Source organism: Fistularia commersonii, chromosome 5, assembly GCF_037954325.1.
Source record: "Fistularia commersonii isolate RoL2024-O1a breed Wild chromosome 5, RoL_Fcom_v1.0, whole genome shotgun sequence".
Lineage (NCBI taxonomy): Eukaryota > Metazoa > Chordata > Actinopteri > Syngnathiformes > Fistulariidae > Fistularia > Fistularia commersonii.
Genome location: NC_141288.1, coordinates 11,449,867 through 11,472,068, shown reverse-complemented (window position 1 = coordinate 11,472,068; position 22,202 = coordinate 11,449,867). Strand labels below are relative to the sequence as shown.

The 22,202-nt window shown below is 41.2% G+C and overlaps 1 protein-coding gene and 1 pseudogene across 3 annotated transcripts; one reads left to right on the top strand and one right to left on the bottom strand.

Annotated features, from left to right (window-relative positions):
• Positions 1 to 22: 22 nt before the first annotated feature.
• Positions 23 to 11,909, top strand: glt8d2 (glycosyltransferase 8 domain containing 2). Of its 3 annotated transcripts, none has more exons than XM_086146799.1 (10): positions 23 to 682; positions 2,695 to 2,749; positions 5,431 to 5,523; positions 7,198 to 7,381; positions 7,899 to 8,016; positions 8,101 to 8,185; positions 8,281 to 8,393; positions 9,909 to 10,075; positions 10,798 to 10,910; positions 11,504 to 11,909. In XM_086146799.1, the coding sequence occupies exons 2-10, from the start codon at positions 2,731 to 2,733 to the stop codon at positions 11,680 to 11,682; spliced, it is 1,071 nt and encodes a 356-aa protein (XP_086002925.1). In that variant the 5' UTR covers positions 23 to 682; positions 2,695 to 2,730; the 3' UTR covers positions 11,683 to 11,909. The 3 variants fall into 3 exon arrangements, with proteins under 3 accessions (XP_086002925.1, XP_086002927.1, XP_086002924.1); XM_086146801.1 differs by having other exon boundaries at positions 2,676 to 2,749; positions 8,281 to 8,372; XM_086146798.1 differs by having other exon boundaries at positions 2,676 to 2,749.
• Positions 11,910 to 17,038: 5,129 nt separating this feature from the next.
• On the bottom strand, positions 17,039 to 17,940 carry LOC147234071 (carbonic anhydrase 1 pseudogene; annotated as a pseudogene).
• Positions 17,941 to 22,202: the final 4,262 nt, after the last annotated feature.

The window sequence follows — 22,202 nt, the reverse complement described above, 5'->3', positions numbered from 1 at the left end:
TGATAATGCTAAGTAGCATAAAAACATGAACTGTAAAACGTTTAAACGATTCGTTTATCAAAGTTCTCGATTTTTTTCTGTTTGTGATGTTATTAATGTATTAAGCTTGAACCGTAAATAATGAAATTCAATTCGCACGAAAAAAAAAATACTACCAACTGACCAACAAGCTAACTTGAGAAACCTTTATAAGGGGGTAAGCGTTGGACGTCCATTGAAGCTAACTGGCTCTATGGGAAATGTAGTTCATGTGACCTTTCTCTTTTGTAAAAGACCAGTTTGAGACTCGCGTATTTATTAATTTAAATATTCATTTATCAGCTGAATGACCTATATTTTATATATGCCAGACAGCGTGAGAACATTTAAGAAGTGGCCGATAAAGTCGTTATTACGAAGAGAGGGCTCTCAGGATCCCCAATATTTTTTTTTAATATGACACCTTCTTACGGATCGAAAAAGTGCAATTATTCTACGTTTTCTCCCTCTTTCAAAGAATGAGTTTCTCGATCCTCCTCGTTGCCATTCATATATGAAACGATCACAATGATTTTTAAGGGAATGACACTAAGCATGCAGGATGAGTCACATCAGGGGGGAGAAGTGGGTCGAGGTGGGCGAGTCTCGGTCTTCACACTCTCCACTACAAGGACCATCCACACTACTGAGCCCCTCCTCTCTGGTGAGTAGATTTATTATATTTAAACCCCTTTAAATATTAATTTGTATTTAGGGCAGATCTTCACCCCCACATCTCTTCTCTTTGCACGCATTTTGTAAATCTTGGAAAGTGATGCGGGTGAAGTTCCTTTGTGCTTTTGCATTGAGAACTTTTTGTCCTGCCACACTGAAAAGAGGGACCATCACGCCCCCTTTTGAATTCTAGATCAATTTGACGCCACTGTTAATGAACGAGTTTATAATGAAAGCTGGTATCCTGCTTACACCTTTCTTTTTTTTGTTCTTTGACCCCATAAGCGGAATGACCCACCCAACCCCCGTTTAAACTGCTTTAAACCCCAGTGGATTGAGACATGTGAGATAATACATTAAGGGGTTGCTTGCTTTTGTATTTTAAGCATGTCTTCATTAAAATGTGAATATAAGCGTGAAAGATGCCTTGAAATAATGTTTAGCAACCTCTTGTTGCACTGTGTCGAGTGGCTTTCTTGAGGTTTGATAATGTGACTCAAACTTTGAAAAGCTGCTAAATCCTGTATCATGAAGCCAGATTCCTCCTTATGTCTTGGAAAATCATATAAGGAGTGTGGAGGCGTCGTGGTTTGTCTGGTAAGCCGACCAACGATAGCTTGGGGCTGTATAAGGGTTAATAACGTTGAAAAAAAGTAAAAAATGAGTAGGACATGCAGTCCTACATGCACACAGAGCTCAAATTTGGGGCTGTTCTGCTCTCAGGAGGGAGAAATCTGACTAACCAGTTCCAGATGTTCTGACTGCATTAATCAGTGACAAACAAAACACACACAGGACGCAAACCGCATGTCCTGCCTTATTTCATATGGCGGGTCACATCAAGCCTGCAGGGTTTTATTGAGGAATTGCTGAGTCATGAGGAACGGAGGGCATATGTGACATAATTCAAGTGAATGAATTGTCTGCACATTCTTTGAGCTCACTCACACCACCTGTGGATAGAGGCACAACCAAACCGTGGTTCTGGCCCCAGGTGGCACCCCGGGCTCCAGACAGAGTCATGACACAGTGTGATTAAACCTGTAAAATTATTTCCTGTGAAAAATATTTACACAAAGACACGAAGAGATGCAAGCGCCTGGTGGCCGGGCCCGCACCCATGGGGCTCGGCCAGGCACAGCCCAAAAAGATGACATGGTCCCCTTTTCCCTGGTCTCACCATCCATAGTGAGACCCAAGGGGTTGGAGCAGGGGACCTTGGCAGCTGCAGAAGTTGGGTCTAGGGATATTCAATGTCCCTAGAGCCAGCGAACTCAGCGGACACCCATGGGGAAAACATGCAAAACACACAGAAAGTCCCCCTGTCAAACTAGGGACCTTCTCACTGTGAGGTGGAACTGCCAACTACTGTGCCCCTGTGAAGCTCATATGTGTAATATCTTCTGATAACTGAAAATATAATTTAGAAATATGAATTATTATCATGGTTTCAAAGTTCAAAGTATATTCTTCTCCTCAAATGATCCCCAGCAAAAATCAGGAAAGACCTCTGAGATCTCAGCATGTGGAAAGAAACATATGAAAGACATTGGTATTTAGTTCATTGATGAAAAATAAACATTAAGCAACATATTATTGACATTAGCCGTCGTCAGAATTGTATCTAAATGCCTCATGAGATATCCTGTGTCACAACCTACATTCAATGTCAAGCCCTAGATTCTACTAAATATTGATGTTGAAACAACATTGGGTTGCAGCTGGGAATGAAGCACAGTAGACTAATCAGAATTAGAAAGGTAGTCTTCTTATAAATCAGTCGACTAATATATCGCTGGGTTGCATTTCCAAGACATCTCAAATCAAGTTTGTAAGCTTTTACTGAAAAGTTTCGACAGATTTGGAGAGGCTCCCCTCAGTTTCTGGCCCTCATGTCTGAAGGATCTTCTTTCACATACCGTTCCTGGTTGTCACTCTTCATTTTCCTTAAGTTTATTTTGTTTAATTTTTTTTTCCTATAGGACACTTTGTCTTTTTCAGGATTTCTGGAGATGCCGCTGAAGGGAAACAGGAAATATGGCACTTTTGAGAAAAAGTAAGCCGTAATTATTTATTTGACTGAAATTTGTGATTTGTTGTAATACACCCCTCTAACTGGACAAAGAATACAATTTTATTTTTTTTCCTAAAAGTAGACATGAAAAAAGATTTATGTGTGTGTTTGGGAGCTATGATTAGGGAATCACATGTTTGTTTCTCCTTCTTGTGTGAGGAACATCTGGTTTAATAATCACATAACAACAACAACAACACAAACACACACACACACACACACACACACACACACACACACACACACACACACACACACACACACACACACACACACACACACACACACACACAGCAGTCCCAAACTGTCATAAATGACCGAATGCTCCACAGCATGGGACAGGAATATCCAAATACTTCACAGTAATCCTGTTGTTAATCTGGTTGGAGGCTTGCCAGGCAATGCAGCCTGTTGGAAGGTTACCAGCTGGAATGAATTACGGCACCTGGACAAGCCGCCAAGATGATAAAAGTGACGTTTAAGTGTTTGCAGATGGGATTTATTCCATCTGACATACGGCTGTTGGAGCCAGAAACACTGAAACCCACTTAGAAAATGCTGTGTTTGATCACGCTGATGTTTCCCAGAGAATCATCAATTAAACAACACGCAACAACATTTTGGATCATGTGTCAATATTTCCAGGATTTTTTTAGATCATTTATCCATCTCTAGCTGCTGCATCATGAGCAGCTCTCCACCGGCTCTACCACAAGTACCGTTTACTAGCCCTGCATCATGATCATAATACACTAAATATCTACTCCAGGCTGTGTTATTTACAAAATGGAACCATTTGCACAAGTCTGTACAGTATTTATTGACTATATATATTCACCCATTTATTTATTGATGTTCATGACTGATTTTATTTAGTATGTGGAGAATAAGTCAAAATACCAAGTAAGAGGACTGAAATATATTTAGTGAGTCAACTCCTTTGGCCCATCCGCTGAGCAAATGGAGTTGGAAAGCTAGTTTTCGAAAGTGGAAACGTTTTCTTACCTGCTCAACGGATTCTATTAATGATAAATTCTGTTGCAGCGCGCTGAGCTGTCAGACTTTTTCATGCAAATAATGCCGTTTTTGAACTTGGAATCCGGTGTAATTTCAGCTTTATGAAAAATGTAAAATGAAAATAAATGAAAGGAAATCCCATTGGCCTCAAGGAATTTTGCCTTGGAACATAAGTGGTAGTTTAGCATAATCATACCAAATCACAGAGGTGGAATTTACTGGTCTCCCTCAGCTCATTTAAGATTTTCTGTGGTAGCTGACAGCAGGCTCCAACGACATGTGAAGACTCACTTGACCCAAAACCAGTCAGACTAAAGGTGGAAATGCATGGGGTGATGCAACAATAAGTCAATGTAAAGGAATGCAAGATGTTGTACTAGGACAGGGTGATGAGAATGTAGATAGACAACGTCAGAAGTCCAAGAAAAACATGTTAGTTCACATCCAAATGTAATCCAGCTAAAGGGCACTAGGAGTACTGCACAGGTTGAGTTACTCAATAGAGTGAATGAAGAAAGGAAGGAAGCTTATGTGCAGAAATAAGTCAGTGTTATTAAGTTATAATTCAGGTAAAATTATGCGTTCACATGTTGATTTCTGATCAAAAAAACAAACAAACAATGGAGATAAAAAAGATGGAGAACCTAACAAAAAAGCAAAATAAGTGTAACCGGTCAGCTGTGGCTGCAACACCCAGAGGAAATACTAAATATTACCTTACAACCCAACCATAAACAAGCAGCCTTCTTGGGAATTTACTCCGAAACGTAGACAGATAACTATGTTAAATGTTCTTTATTACACAGCAAGCAGGAGCCACAGAATAGAGTTAACGAAATGTGGAAATAAGAAGACAGAGAAATAAAGCCAATAATGAAGTGGAGGTGGTTTCACAATATAGCCGGAGCTACAGGACAGAATATTGACCACCTGATGGCCTACAGATTAACACATACAAGCATCACCAAGTTGAGGGTTTTAAGTATTATAACCTCAAAGTAATGGTGGGAAAAACACAGCGGTTACACTAACTGTCTTAACTTTGTAGTTCGCCTTAGCTTTCTGTCCAGGTCAGCATGAGGAAATGGTCAGTAACCTCTGTAAAGTGCAGTCCCTCAGAAAGGTTGTTATTAAGTGCCGTTTTCCCTCTGATTCATGTTCAACTGAATTTGAGTCGCTAAAATCCAAGAAGCTTGCTCCGTCTTGTCAAGCTATTGTCTCACCGCCGGCACAGCTAAGTTGTACAGGAGCCAGCCTTTCGGCAAACAAAAAGAAAAAGTTAGCTTTTTATTGTTTTTTTTTTTTTTTTAGAGGAATCCTGTGCTGTGAGTTACCAGAATCATGTCATGTTACATGGCCATAATGTTCTCAAAAAATTGAAGGGCCAGCATTTCCTATCCCACAAAAAAAAAAAAATAATCGTGGCGCCATGTGCTTAAGCTAACTTTAGTGGCAGGACGCAGTTTGCACCCCCCCCCAAAAAAAAAATGGTATGGTTAAATATGGTATATGATATGAATCCCGCCTTTTATATGATAACTGATTAATTGGCACATCAACCAAACTACTGTACTGAAGAGATTGAAATAAAAGGAAGTAAGAAATCTGATAGAAATAAAAAATCTTATCTCTTCCGGTTCTTCCAGTTAACCGGGTACTGCTGGTGCTGCTGGTGTTGATGGTGTGTCTCCTCCTGCACAGTTCACTGCTCAGAGCATCCACAAGGCCAAAGGTCTCAGGTGCGTGGGGTCACGCATTAGGACTTTTCACATGGCTTTGGCTGAAACGTCAGACCCTGAACATTTTTTTCATATTTTCTACAAAAAACCTTTAATAATAATTAATTTCATGTTATAAATAAGCAATGTTTTTTTGATTATGCTTGTGTATTTAACATCAGATCAGTGACACATCCATCTATCTTCCCCTGCTTATCCGGAGTCGGGTCATGGGAGCAGTAGGCGGAGCAGTGAGGCCCAGGCCTTTCTCTCCCCCACCACATGGTCCAGCTCCTCTGGGGGGACCCAGAGGCATTCCCAGGCCAGTTTGGAGACATAGTCTCTCCAGCATGTGCTGGGTCCTCCCCGTGGTCTCCTCCCAGATGGACATGCCCGGAATACCTCCCCTGGGAGGCGTAGAGGAGGTATCCTGACCAGATGCCCGAGCCATCTCATCTGACTCCTCTCTATGCGGAGGAGCAGCGGCTCTACACCGAGCTCCTGCCAGTTGACTGAACTTCTCACCCTATATCTAAGGGAGAGTCCGGCCACCTTGCGGAGGAAACTCATTTTGGCCGCTTGTATCTGCAATCCTGTTCTTTTGGTCCCTACCCACAGCTCATGACCATAAGTGAGATTGGGAACATAGATTGACAGGTAAATTGAGAGCTTCACCTTCTGGCTCAGCTCCCTCTTCACCATGATAGACCGGTACAGAGTCAGCATTGCTGGAGGCACCACACCGATGCCCCTGTCGATTTCCTGCTGCATCCTCCCTTCACTTGTGAACAAGATCCTGAGATTCTTGAACTCCTCTACTTGGGACAGGACCTCTTCTCCAACCCGGAGTGGGCATCCACCCTTTTCCGGTTGAGCACCATGGTCTCGGATTTGGAGGTGCTGATCCTCATCTCGGCTGCTTCACTCGGCTCCAAACCGTTCCAGTGTGAGCTGGAGATCATGGCCTGATGAAGCCAACAGAACCACATCATCTGCAAAAAGCAGAGACTAGATCCTGCAGCCACCAAACCGGATCCCCTCAACGCCCTGGCTGCATCTAGAAATTCTGTCCATGAAAGTTATGAAAATAATCTGTGACAAAGGGCAGCCCAGGCAGAGTCCAACTCTCACTGGAAACGGGTCCGACTTACAACCGGCAATGCCAACCAATCTCCACTAATCATACAGGGACTGAACAGCCCATATAAAAGGGTTTGATACTCCATACTCCCGGAGCAGCCCCCACAGGATTGCCCGTGGGACACAGTTGAATGCTTTCCCCAGATCCACAAAGCACATGTAGACTGGTTGGGCAAACTCCAATGCCTCCTCAAGGACCCTGCCGAGGGTATAGAGCTGGTCCACTATTCCACGACCAGGACGAAAACAACACTGCTCCTCCCGGATCCGAGGTTCAACAACCCGGCGGACCCTCTACACACAGCTGAAAAGATCTTACCAGGGAGGCTGAGGAGTGTGATCCACCCTATAGTTGGGGCACTCCCAAGCAAAAAAAAAATTCTTGGCACTGCACTTGGACATTTTGTAACCTTTATTGTCTTTTGTTGACAGTTATAGACCAAACAGTACTCCTGTTTCCTCATTGCTAACCTTTGATGTTACAAATCCTTTCAAGCACAAACTTGAATACACAATCAACTTTTTCAGACAGTCTCTGTTTATACTCGGCTTCAGATCACTGGAAGAACCTTGGAGCTCCGGCCCCTGCATTAACCGACCCCGTCATCCCCATCATCATCTGTGCATCAGAGGAACGCATGGGTGCTGCCATGGCGACCATCAACAGTGTCCGCAGCAACACAGAAGCTAGTGTGTTCTTCTACATTGTCACGCTGCGGGATGCTGTCAAACTGGCAAGGTTGGTTGTTGATGAACCAGTTTCCTAATTTTATCAGAAATTTGATGCCTGATAATGCCTTGTTTTTGTAAAAACAATTTTTATAATTTATATTTCTCATATTTTCATAAATGAACTTTGAAAATATATTCTCTCTCAGTTTTAGGCAATTTCTTGCTCATTTCTTATTGCTAATTCTCATTATGCGGAAGGAAATTCACAACTGCATTTTGCCGCTCTTTAACAATTCCTACTTACTCTAATTGTTTTGTATTTCTTGTGAAAACAACATAGCTACAAAGTGGAAAGAATTACAATAGACAACACGTCTATTAAGATTGTCCAGTACTTTTGGGCTCCTACCATGGAGGCTTTCTCTTTTCACCACCTGTAGTGAAGGAAAATGTAGTATTTGACATCAGCAATGATTGAAAAAGAATCATCTGTAAACATTTGTTTTTAGAATTCTGTGCTTTACAGATCCCTTTTTCATAACATGCACTTTTATTAATCTTCTTTCGAAACCTCCATCTTGCAGGAATTACATAGAGAAGACAAAGCTGAAGAGCATCAAGTATAAGATCCTGGAGTTTAACCCCATGGTTCTACGAGGAAAGGTGAAGCCGGACTCATCCCGACCTGATCTCTTGCATCCGGTGAGTTGCAGTTTGTCTTGCAGACGTCATGCACCCAGCTTAAATTGCAGGATTGCGAGATAACTTTAACCCTTTGTTTTGCAGCTCAACTTTGTGCGGTTTTACCTTCCCCTGCTCGATATCAACCATAAGAAGGTCATATACCTGGATGATGATGTCATCGTGCAGGGTATTTAGAGGGTCTTCACATTATAAAATTTGCTGTTTTCGTGTTGGCTTTATTACTACTAAAGATGTCACCCACTTGTTATGAATATGTTCCAGGCGACATCAAGGATCTGTTTAATACCAAACTGAAGGCGGGACATGCTGCTGCGTTTGCATCAGACTGTGACCTTCCCTCCACACATGAAATGGTGCGCAGCATAGGCATGCAGGTGGATATTTCTGTTTTGATATATTACAACTTACCAAGTATGGGAAAAAAAAAAAACATGAAAAACTTGTAATACGGTGGTGCAAGTTCTCCCGCTTAAAAAGATGATAGAGGCCTGTAATTTTCATCAGATACACTTCAACTATGAGACAGAATGAGAAAAAAAATCCAGAAAATCACATTGTCTGATTTTTAAAGAATTTATTTGCAAATGATGGTGGAAAGTAAGTATTTGGTCAAGAACAAAAGTTAATCTCAATACTTTCTTATATACCTCTTCTTGGCAATGACAGAGGTCCAACATTTTCTGAAAGTCTTCACAAGGTTTTCACACATTGTTGCTGGTATTTTGGCCCATTTCTCCATGCAGATCTATAGAGCAATGATGTTTTGGGGCTGTCACAACACAGACTTTCAGCTCTCTCCAAAGATTTTCTATGAGGTTGAGATCTGGAGGCTGGCTAGGCCACTCCAGGACCTTGAAATGCTTCTTACGAAGCCACTCCTTCATTGCCCGGTGGTGTGTTTGGGATCATTGTCATGCTGAAAGACCCAGCCACATTTCATCTTCAATGCCCTTGCTAATGGAAGGAGGTTTTCACTCAGAATCTCACGATACCCTGTTCATTCTTTCCTTTACACGAATCAGCCGTCCTGGTCCCTTTGCAGAAAAACAGCCCCAAAGCATTTTTCCGCCGCCATGCTTCATAGTCGGTATGGTATTAATTGGATACAACTCATCATTCTTTCTCCTCCAAAACGACAAGTTGAGTGTTTTCCAAAAAGTTCTATTTGGGTTTCATCTGACCATAGGACATTAGCCTAATCCTCTTCTCCCAATCCTCTTCTCTCCACCAAATGCTCTCTAGCAAACTTCAGACGAGCCTTTACATGTACTGGCTTAAGCAGGGGGACACGTCTGGCACCGCAGGATTTGAGTCCCCGGCGGCATAGTGTGTTACTGATGGTAGCCTTTGTTACTCTGGTCTCAGCTCTCTGCAGGTCAAACACTGGGTCCTTCCGCGTGGTTCTGGGATTTTTGCCCACCGTTCTTATGATCATTTTACCCCACGGGGTGAGATCTTGTGTGGACCCCCAGATCAATGGAGATTATCAGTGGTCTTGTATGTCTTCCACTTTCTAATAATTGCTCCAACAGTTGATTTCACACCAAGTTGCTTATCTATTGCAGATTCAGTCTTCCCAGCCTGGTGCAGATCTACAATTTTGTTTCTGGTGTCCTTTGACAGCTCTTTGGTCTTGGTCATAGTGGAGTTTGGAGTGTGACTAACATTGTGGACAGGTGTCTTTTATACTGATAACCAGTTCAAACAGGTGCCATTAATACAGATAACATGTGGAGGACAGAGGAGCCTCACAAAGAAGAAATTACAGGCCTCATCTTTTTAAGTTGGAGAACTTGCACAATTGGTGTCTTACTAAATACTTTTTTGCCCCATTGTATGTATTTCTAAGTAATTTAGACAGAGCCGTCTCCTGTGAGTTTGTCCCTTAGACAACCTACATGGGCTTCCTGGACTATCGGAAGAAGGAGGTGAAAGACCTGGGCATCAATCCACGGGACTGTTCCTTCAACCCCGGTGTGTTTGTGGCCGATGTCAGAGAGTGGAAGAAGCAGAAGATCACCAAACAGCTGGAGAATTGGATGGAAAAGAATTTCAAGTTCGCACAATGACCCTATAATCACTCACTCAATAGAGATGGTTGAGTCATTTGGCCTTTTCTACTGTAACCATGTTTTGTGGAGAAAGTAAAACATTTCATTTAAGTGTCATAGGACTGTAATTCCCCAGACCTAATCTTTCTTTTATTAATGCTATGGTATTCAGCAATCCACACAGATTCATGCAATTTGCATAAACCCCTGCCTAAATACAATCGCTGAATCTCATACGAAATATTTAAATATGAGTGGCTGTTGAATACCACACCATTTTCTCAGACCTCTCGGATAACAGAAGCACTCTCAGTCTTTGTAACATAACTCCAGATGCCTTCATCAGACAGATTGGTCATCATACTCTCAAGAATATTACTTGATAAAACAATTGAATGAATGCATGAATGAATGCTTTATTTTCCCAAGGGGAATTTTGTGTGTTACAGCAGCAGGTGAGCTGGTGCAACAGGCTACTGTCTTGCTTTGACTGTTTAGGGAGAAGGTGTGATTTGACACCGACTTATTTCTCTCTCAAGATCATTTGTGTCCCCAAAAGACAAGAAGTACCTGGGGATTTTTTTTTTATGAAACTTAATGAGAATGAAGGAAGAACCTCTTGATTTCTTAATTTGTTCTTTTTCTTGATTATTTATATGGGCCCTTAAATTTTTGCACTGTCTATATTTTGGGATGAGAAATGCTTCGTCTTTGTGTTTTCTGACAGATCCAACATATACAGCAGCGCGGTGGCGGGAGGCGTGGCCACTCCACCCATGCTGATTGTGTTTCATGACAAATTCACCACCCTGGACCCGCAGTGGCACGTCAGACACCTTGGTAATCGACTTTCTTTGTTTTACCAGAAATTTAGATATTCATGCTGGAAAGATTTCAGTCATTAAGTTAATTGAAGACTGAGAAATTGTAAGACACTGTGTTTGGGCCTGTGATTGACGGGTGACCAGCTGGGATTGGCTGCGGTTATGTTTGATCTTGTGTCATTTGATGCTGTTGTTTTTTTTCTTGTCTTTTGTCGAACCTCGATTTTTTTTTTTTTCCCAAGACATTTTTCAAGTTACTTTAATATATTTTATTCTTGTATGACAAATCCGTGACCCCAAAATGTCAAAAGAAGACCACAAATCTCGGACTTCATTTTTTTCCTCCAGCCGATATTCAAGTTCTGCAGCAAGGGCTACCAAGGGCTCTAATCCCATGTTACAGAAAGCAAGTTTTGTATGATGACATTTAAAAACTACTTAAATGTCTGAATTTAAATGATGAATAACCAGTAGCCACAATGAGAACTCTTAACATATTTGAGACATTCTACTGGTAGTACTAAAAGTTATTGAAATCAAAAAGATTTTGAGTTTGCTTTATTGGTACACGTGTGTTTGTGTTTGTGAATGCATTGTGGATGTCTGTAGGCTGGAGTCCAGATGCCCGCTACGCAGAGAGCTTCCTGAAGGAGGCACATCTACTGCACTGGAACGGCCCATATAAACCATGGAATTACCCCGCAGTCCACCTGGATCGGTGGGAGAGGTGGTTCATTCCTGACCCCTCGCGAAGGTTCTCCTTGATGCGACCAGAGGATGACAGCTGAGGGTCGTAGCCATCGGGGATGGCGGGGACTCCAAAAGAGCAGGGTTGAATGTAAACGGTGCAGAATGACTTTGAAAACATGTGAACATGCTCAGAAATTCAGAGTTCTGATTCTGTTGGGTCTAATGTGACTGAGCTGCTGAGTAAACAGCAATAAACAACTACACTAAACTTATCAGTGACTGTAAAATAGAAAATATCTAAAAATAAAGGCTTATTTAAAAGAAATTGATTTTCTGGTCTTTCTTGATGTCAAGAAATAAAGCTCACATTTGCTTTACTCTATTTAATGCAAATTTAAAACTCATTTCTTGACATGCCGCAGACATTTTGCCAAAATTCAATCAAAACCTGTGGGTGCAAAAGCTTGATTTTGTTATAACTTAATTTGAAATTCACAACTGAAGAACAGCCTCTCAAATGAGGGGTGAAACATCTTCGAGCGCAGAAATTCAAGTTCAGCTACCACGACAAGAAGATTTTGCCAAGAATTCACCATGACCTGGATGAATGAAAACCTCCACAGATGTCCATTTGAAATCCAGTTTCACTGAAGAAAAGAACATCATAAAGTTTCCAGAAGCCTCAGTCTGTAGCTTCAAGGTTGGTTTGAGGGCTTTCTTGGTAGGATTCTTAGAAGATCATGTTTTCATGAGTTCACTGTTTAAACTCATGTTAAACACTCATGTTTAATGAGTTGTCTTAATGTATCCTGCTTTGTTTTCTGAACTGCCTTTCTACTGTTTTTATGTGATATTAGGCTTTTTTTTCATGACAGATGCAAATGTCAAATCTTATGATTTCTAGGCTCCATGATGTGGAACTTCCCTCTTGTTCGACACCTTTAGAAGAAAGATCTGTTGCGCCGTTTCCATGCTGCTAAGCCTGATTTTCTTTTGCCAAAGGCTTTCAATGCCACTTTCCCTCCCGCAGATGATAATCTGTACCCCCTTAATCATTTGCACTCCTTGTTGCTCAGTGTCTCGAGGAAAACATCAATCCTGTGCTGATGGAGCACCGGTTCTGTCACTGCCTTCAAACAGCCTCTCGGGTCTGGACGTCAGTGCTCCTGTCCCCAGAGGTTTTGCGTCATCCGTCACCATGTGGCCCCTTCTGTTTTGGCCAATTTTGTATCTCCCTTCATCTCACTTTGAATGTAATTCAGTTTGCTGCCTCTCAGATCAGCTCAGACTTTAAGATGACTGGCACTATTGAATGATGTGCAAGTGTATTCCCAGCTGAATTTTACTGGCAATATCATTTCATTATTTTTTTACAGCCAGCACTGATAAAGTGATTATGTTTTTTATTTTTTCTTCTTCTTCTTCTTGGACGACTACAGTTCTGATTTTAGGGCCGAGCCAGGTCACTGTGTCCCTGATTTCAAATGCTACTGTCAAGCTGTTGCCTCTTTCCACAGGACTAGGAAAAACAACTCTTTATCTCGATCCTAATTCACATCTTATCTATGTTTTATTGATTTTATTGTTTTCAGGTCTTAAATGCGTGGACTTATTTACCTTTGATTTATCATTTATAACTTGTTCCTTATCTTTTAGTTATTAGCTGTATCAGTTTGGCATAATTCATAGAAAGCAATTTTATGAAAAAACAAAAAACAAAAACAAAAAGACAACCTTTGTAAACAGTTGTTATTTTCTGTCACTCTCGTTTTGTTTTGTTGTGTCTTTCCTTGTGTGTCAAGTGAAGATAAACAGATGTGCATGGAAAAATTGTCCTTCACTAAATAAATAAATAAAAGTAATTCATCTTAAATAAATGAGAAGGGACAAATCAAAAGCCCAAACCAGACACCAATAAGTAGATAAATTCAATGAATTAATGCAATGGAAACAGTAAGCAAAAACCTATACATTTCCAAATCATCTCAGTCTGGCCTCTGATACCACGACCTGTTATGTAAAGTTATGACATCCAAACTGCAGACATCCATTTTTTTTCTTTAGGGTAACTAAATCCCAAACATAGCCCCTCTACTGTGTGGTGTCCCACAGGGTTCTCATTTGGGGGCTATGGTATTCTATTTACGGTATATAGTTTACCTCCTGAGCATATCATGAGCCTCTTTGGTAGCATCTCCTTTATTAGATTTTTGTTGTTATTGTTGTTTAGCTTGTATTATTCCGTTGAACTGTAAGTGCTCTCCCAATTTCTCAATTTTCTCTTAACCTTTGAAGGATAGTAAAACACTTGAAGATGTTTTTACTCAGATGGCCATTTGGTAAACCTAGAGATTGCGGTTTTGTTTCACTAGAAAAGAGGATGGATTGAAAAACCATGCTGCACCCTTGTGTGTGTTTGCTCCTGGATAATTGTAACCGCACTACTCCAAAACATAAACGACCTTATAAAATCCCAACAGCCTTACATGTCTGTAAACATTACACACTAACCTACAGCTTGGCATTTACTGACTGAGGTCCATAAACACATAAACAATAAGCCAGTAAACTTTGTGGATGACTGGAAACACAGCAGTTGTATATTCAAGAAAGTAAACAATGAACACAAAGGTAAACCCACTCTTTAATGTGGAAATGTGAGATTTCTCTCTATTATCCTGAGAGGCCTTCCCAGTGTTTTCTCATCTTGATTCGCCGATATTTGAAGTTTCTTCGAAACCCTCTCTATTTACATCCTCAAGTAAAGGAGCCTACTCCTCCCTCTTGTTATTAGACTGGGCTAGGTGATGTGAATGTTTTTCTTCACCCAGAGAAACTGTCTTCTCTTTGGCATTTTGGCATTGCGGCAATGCCTGGGTTAAAGGCACATCCTTTCCTTTCAAGAAGGTACCAGCTTGTTGATGAGACCATTTTTAGACTTTGATATTCCTTTACAGCAGTGACGTTCAGTCAGTAGAGGCAGGGGAGGCCGGGCCTCACCTGTCATCATGGAAAGAAAAAAATGCAAAATCAAAAAATAAATTAAATGGTTATATTTATCCAGAGATTTGTGCTATAAAGTTATTTTCCACGTAGCTTCACCATTTTTTGTTGTTTCCACATTTACCGTTTGAACATGACGAAGAGACATGCGGTAACGTGGGAACCAGCTGATCCCACAATGGATTGCGCAATGATGGCATGCTATGCACTGAGACCGTATTGCTGTCTCTGTGGATGTCTCTATCAAAAAAAAACACTTTTAATATATGAACTAAATATCCATAGTTTAGCTGATGTGTCCAATGTTTTTGGTCAACAACTGTAATGTGTTTCTTGTAATCATAAAACAACTGCAAAGAGACATTAAGTGAGGCACGCAGTAACGGTGCCTCATGGTAGGGGGCACTGCTGATCCAAGGGATCCCTCTTACTACTCGGCTGTAGAATAATAGAATTAGCATTAGCAAGCTACAGTAAACAGTTTGCAAATCAAATGCAGCCATCCAATTATTTTTTTGTCAATCTCATCGGGCTGTATAGCTCACAAATGGTGTGGGATGAATGTAAATCTCCTGGGCAGCTTCTCAACTTTTTGGCCCAGAAAGATCTCATTTAAAAACTGTTCCTGAGGCGACAAAGTTGCTGCGGCCGGTGGTCACCATTCCAGCTACGACAGCATCGGTAGAGCGGTCATTCTTGGCACCGAAAAGACTCAAAACATACAGTTGGAACAGGATTGATCAAGGACGACTGTCTTCACTTGCAGTGATTTCCATTGTGACAGAGAGACTTTCAAAACTGAAGAAAGAAATGGAAGACTTCTTCAAGCAAGTTATCGATGCTTCAGAAGGAGCGGCGCATGGAGTTCATTTATAAGTAAAGGTAATGTTCGAATATTGTGTCATGATTGTAATGTCATATGTTTACATGCATTCATTGTATTTACTGTTGACATGAGGATACTTACGTCAAGAGAGGGACTTGCAAAATCCCCTACCTCAAATTGTGGAATCTCCTACCTCACGCAAACATTTCATTATCCATTGCAAAGACTGTTAAAATGTAACTGCGAGACCCCATCAGGTGAGGTCAAAGACAGCACTACTCCGAAGTCTTCCACTGACACCCCCCTGCGGCTTTGATCGAAGCGCGGTTTTATGCGGCTCCGCACCCCAGGTGCCCATATTCCAAGAGTGTGTGAAACCAAAAAGTCGGAGGAAGTCCTTGTGAGGACCTTTTCAACCTTTTGGTCAGAGGTATAAAATGAGCCTGACCCTTTGGCTCGGGGCCAGAACTTCTTAATCTACACATTCGACTGGACGCGTCTCAGTGGGTGTCTGGAGGAGCTGAACGATCCTTGTGGGGTGACATTCATTCTGGCCCGGGATATCTCGTAGGTGAATTTTCCTGACTTTGAATAAACCATTCTTGCTTGATTAGTTCCTAGCCGTTGTAACGTTTTTCCCTGAATGATGAACAGAACAAACAGGGCCTACAAAGTGTGGTCCCCTGGCGGGAGCCACAAAAACGGACAGTAAGAGATAATAACATTTTTTTACATGTACTTTTTTCGATGCTACAGTTTGTATAGAATGCTGATATAATTTAAACAAAACACGTCAACTGCTGCCAATAAAATGGTGAATGAAATACTCTGTAGGGTTCATATGTTCGTAAATCTGACTGTGATGACGTCAGTGCCTCACCAGCCATGAACCTCACCGTACGTCACTGCTTTTACAGCCTTATGGTGGCTTTCCTCACTTGAATTGATGTTTTCCTTTCTTGCAAAGTCAGCACTAGGAATCAACAAGACTTGATATTTTTTAAAGATTTGGGATAATGGTTGTGTGCTGTGGAATGTTGAGACAAGTCACCTCAATCCATGCAAACACAAGTCTATGAAGCCTCTAAAAATTTTGATCTGTGTAAAAATTATTGTATGCTTTTTCACTTTCCTGTATTTTTTGTCTTAAAAGTAATTTGAACCAGATTAAGTTGACTTTTCATACACTTTTTTTTATAAACAGGATCCATTAATTACTCTGGAAAAAACAACTAACCCAAGTTGTCATTTAGGTGTCAGCTTCCATGAAATTTCCGTCCGGCTGAGCAACTTGATTCGTTTTATTTGACCAAAGAATGTGACTGCATCCGCACTAACCTGTTATGTACAGCTATGGAGAAATCTATACATATTCCCAGGCAGTTTTTCTTATGCAAGGTTCCATTTGCTGAACTTAACCCTCACTTTTATGGAATCTATTTAAGTCCAATGAGGACATACCCATTTTTTTTTCCATAATGCACTTATTTTATTTCTAATTCAAAGTCAAACATGTTTCAATATCAAATTAAATATCAAATACTGCTGTCTTCACTCAGCTCATATAGCCTAGTCTTCCCCCTCCTTCCCCCTGTTGATCAAATATTCACTCATTCATCCCCATCTAGATTTATTTCCCAGTTCCATTTCTAAATCTACTCATAACACAGCATGATGCAGTAATTCAACACATCCTACTGAGTCTGACACTTTGTGCACCGGCTCCTCACTGACAAAAGGTCTATTCTTGGAAGGAAGCGCGGACAGTGCGGCCCTTGAGTGGCTGAGGTGGGCGGTAGTTGTCCACCATGCAGCACTCGGTCTCATCCTCAGCAGTGAAGAGCAGCTTGCGGAATTCATCCATCTGTTCAGAGCTGACACTTATGGGCTCTTTGCAGACTATCCAGGTCACGCTCTCCAGCAGCGGGGGTGTGGTTAGAGAACCGTCGTATGTCCAGTAGTCAAGACACCCAGGGAGCAAGGTAGCAGGGTCGAAGTCGGCGAATGAGGTTTTCTTGCCTTTGTTCTGGATAGAACCAAAAGCGTCGATAACCTTCTGGAGACTGGTGTTGTCATTACCTATCTTCAAAAAAACCCCAACAACAGCAAGCCCATCAGACTCCTTTGCAGCCTCTTCAAAACTGGGATATTTGGTATTCCAGTGGACCAGATGGAGTTCAGCGGGATACTTTGTTCCGTCTATGGTGTGTTCACATCCCTTGTCGTCAGAGGATCCCCAATGGAAATGAAACTGCTTCAGCCTGTGGACTTCCGAGACCGGTCCATCAGTCAGGGTTGACTTGTCGCTGTCATCAACAAAGGTCACTTGGAAGGAATGTCCATTGTTGAGAATCTCGAGGCTGGTAGACGGGTCATACTTCAGCTTGAGCGGTTTCAGTGCCTCATCAAAAGATGCTTCACTGGGGACTATGTCAATGGGAGACTGACGGGGTCCATCGGCAATAGGGAAATTGTCTACCCATTTTTCGGGTCCATTGTCCACTCTGTAACCCCATGCAGAAGACATTGTTGCTGTTAGATCAGTGGGTATCAAGAATAGATTGTCCCCAAAGAAAATAAGTTACAGCTGAAGAGCTTTTATAAGGTTCCATGTTGAAGTTAGTCTGTCAAACCAGTGTTGCCCAGATTAACCTAAAAAATGGTGTGATGTCAAAATGGAGAGGCAGATTACCTGTGATCACACACAGGGGAAGTTGTCAGAAGAGGAGTGCAGCCTTCCAATTGGTAACTGTGACATCACAGGGTGCAGGACACAGAATGAATGTTGTAGAAAGTATGGCTCAAGATCCAAATGTCCAGATCTGTGACCATCTAAGATACATAGGCATGTGAAAGAGGAAGCTGCAGTGACAGAATGATGTGCAGTGACTGAGATTATGCAAAGTCTGGTAAGAGGATGATGGAAGAAGCTGACTCACTGTGAGAAAGCAAAACGTGACACAATGGGAAAGTACAGTGTAGTCTCGTGTTGAAGAAACTGCCTGTACTTGGTGGTGCACCTGTGAGACAGCCACTTGATTTGTCCTTAGTGGAGGGCACAATGTTAATCCACACAAACCCAAACCCACTTGTACATAAATGTACATACACTCATATTCTGTGAAATTTACATCAGTTGGCACCTTAATTTGGTTGATCTTCATTATGGCCACACTGTCATAAAACTTCACAGAGGAAGAAGAGGCTCTTCATTGGTGCTGCTGTGGAGAAAGTGAGCAGCACCAAAGTCCTTGGGGTTCACAGAGAGAACCTTTCCTAGACCACCAACACCACATCACTGGCAAAGAAAACACACCAGTACCCTACTTCCTCTGCAAACTCAAATGAGCGAGAGCTCTCCTACTATGAGCTCATTCTACCGGGGCACCATTGAGAGCATCCTGACCAGTTGCATTGCTGTGTGTGATGAAGGTAGACTGCATCTTGTATAGATAATGTAATCTGAAGGAGATCAAAGACTGCAAAGTGGTAGGTGAGAGTGTGGCCAGATAGCATCCAGATGACTGGACAACTACAGCTAATGTGATCAGGGACACGGATTGGAGAGTACTTTTGTGTCTTTGCAAGGAAGGTAGATAAGGAGACTTGGTGGTGGCTTGGGGAAGTGCAGGAGTATATACAGAGAAAGCGGTTAGCAAAGAAGTGGGACACTGGGGGGATTGAAGAGAGCAGATAGTACAGGAGAACAGGGATATGCAGCCTGAGGTAAAAGTAGAGAAAGAAAAGGCAAAACAAAGGGTGTGCGATGACTTGTATGCTAGGTTGGACAATAAGGAGGGAGAGAGGGATTTATACAGGTTGGCAAAACAGAGAAATAGAGATGGAAAGGATGGACAGCAGGTTCAGGTCACTAGGGATAGAGAAGGAAACGTATTGACAGATGCTGGAAGAGTGATTGGAAGACGTAAGAGTACTTTGAAAAGATGATGAATGAGGAAAATGAAAGAGCAGGAAGAGTAGAAGAGGTGTGGACTATGTAGAAGCAGAGATTAGTAAAGGTGAAGTGAGGAGTGCACTGGAGAGGATGAAAAGTGGAAAGGCAGTTGGTCTTGATATATCTGGAAGTGTCTCGGTAGGGCACCAGCATAGTTTCTGGTTAGATCATTCAACAGTGTCCTCGAGAGTGAGAAAATGCCTGGGGAATGGAGATGTTATGGGACAGAATAGTAGAAACTAGGCCGAGCAAAAGTCAGCATTTGTGATCGGTGGTATATTTTCATGCATGGAAAGGATAATACAGATGCAGTATTTAAGAACGCTGGTAGAGAAATACAGAGAGGGTCAGAGGGAGCTGCATCGTGCCATTGTAGACCTTGAAAAAGCATCCAGCACTGTTGAGAGTTGAACTATAGAAGTCTGGAGTGGCAGAGAAGTATGTTAAACTGGTGCAGGATATGTATGCTCGTTGTGAGACAGCGGTGAGAGAAGTTCAAGGTGGAGGTGGGATTCCATCAGGGATCAGCTCTGAGCCACTTCTTGTTTGCAGTGGTGATGGACAGGCAGACTGATTAGGTTTGACAGGAATCTCCATGGACCATGATGTTTGCAAATGATATTGTTATCTGTCGTGAGAGCAGGGAACAGGTGGAGGAAAATCTAGAGAAGAGGTATGCTTTGGAAAGGAGAGGAATGAGGGATTGTCGCAGCAAGACAGAATATGTGTGTGTGAATGAAAGGAACCCAAGTGGAATGGTTAGGCTACAGGAAGTCGAGATAAAGAAGATGGAGGATTTTAAGTATTTAGGGTCAACAGTACAGGGGCATGGAAAGGGGAAAAATGTGAAGAAACGGGTTCAAGTGCTTTGGAATGGGTGGAGAAAAGTATCAGGGGTATTATGTGATAGAACAATATTAGCCAGAATGAAAGCAAACTTGTAAAAGACAGTTGTGAGACCAGTGATGCTATATTGTTATTGATCCTGAGGGTTAATGAAATACCCTGTAACTCTATTATCCGTGCTTAAGACCTGCAGAATAAACATCATCTCCGCTTCCTCCTAATGCCAGAATGCAGTACTTCTCAAATCTGTTGGATCAATGTGTACCACTGCTGGATGATTGTGCTTCTCAGGGATAATTAGAACTGGACAATAAATGATGAGCAAAGTGAAGGCATTAGTCAAAGATTTGTAATCTTTTGTCATGTTTTCATAGAATTATACGCATACACATTTATGTCGAGAGCTTTGTCAAAAACAAAACGTATCAATAGGAGTATCTACTGGGGTAGTTGCCATCACCTGAACTTGTAGCCATGAATATCCTGCCTTCATCTATGAAGTAACGGTCCTAAGCCATGTGGTTCTCGAATGTCCAGCTATGAGCTTTCCTTGTGGTTCCTAATGACTATTTATGGTTTGCGATGATGGTTCATTCAAAGTAAATGGCCCAGACAGCTGAGTCTTCTTCTCATGATCTCTGGGATGATGCAATTACATTTGGTCTTTTTGTGCAGCACGTTTGGGATTTTGTTTGGTCAAATGATTTCACAGAACCTCAGGCAGGTGTTGTGAAATGTAGATACACTAACAATACAGACTCCTTCAGTACCATCGTTTTGCTATTGCAGATCTTCACTTTGGTTATGACTGACAACTGTTTAGACTTCCTAATATTCTTGAGTTTGTAAAAGATGTTCTGGGTTTCGAACAGTATGACTAATGTGCGTCTGTGCCACCATAGGTGTGTGAGTGAAGAAATGCAATCAAGTGCAAAGTACTTCGAAACCGCAAGGGTTGTAAGAGATACAGTGCATGTACAGTTAGACAAGCTGTTTTTTTTATGATTATTGTACAACTACAGTGCTCTTTGTCATTCCAAAATGTTAACCCTCAAGTCTGAACATTTTAGTAAAATTGAAGTTTTAGCTATCTTAAGAGAATATCTATGTACACCATAATTAGGAAACTATTAGTGTGCAGAATTATTATGCAACTAAACGAAACACTTGTTTATTTTCATTTGTTAAAGTGAGAATAAATAAAAACAGGTGTGCCAGGCTGAATCTTGGACTGGACCTTGGGATCCGCCATCGATAGTGCGTGGGGATGTTAGTGGAAAAATACAGAGTTGGGTGTACTTTTGTCATCACGTGATGCGTTCCTGCGCGCAAAATTTTAACAATACAGTGTATAGGTTGAGAATATTTACAGAACAAAAAAGGGAAAAAAATATATATATTTCAAGATTGTCAGTGCTTTTAAATTGCAATCCTGAATATGAAAAAGTAAAAAGACAAAACAATTTATTCTGATGATTTACACATATTGAAAAAAAAAATGGAATTACAACATTATCAAGGAGGCCATAATTGTTGATAGAAAAACACATACACTTTGACGTATTTGCATTTTATGACCAGTTAAAAAATTGGCTACATTTTTGTTTACACATAATAGGGTATCTCAAACATTGCATCACATGTTTCTTGGAAATTTCTTTTGTCACGGGACTGTGCTCAGCTGACTTCTTCGCTTGTGATTTTTTTTAACATTTTAATTTCCTTTGTTAGTTCATAATGTGCATGTTTGTGGGTTTTGGTCTGCATTACTTCTTTCATCTTGGAGATTTTAAATGACTACATAGAACAAATTTGTCATGTTAAGAACAATAACATGTATTTATTGATATTACATATTGTTTCAATAAACTCCGAAAATATAAAATACAACTGAAAAAAATGCATCTTAATTTTTAGGACAGCCATCTTCATGTTAATAGTACCCATGAATTTATGCTATCAAATATTATGTTGACGTTCAAAGGTGA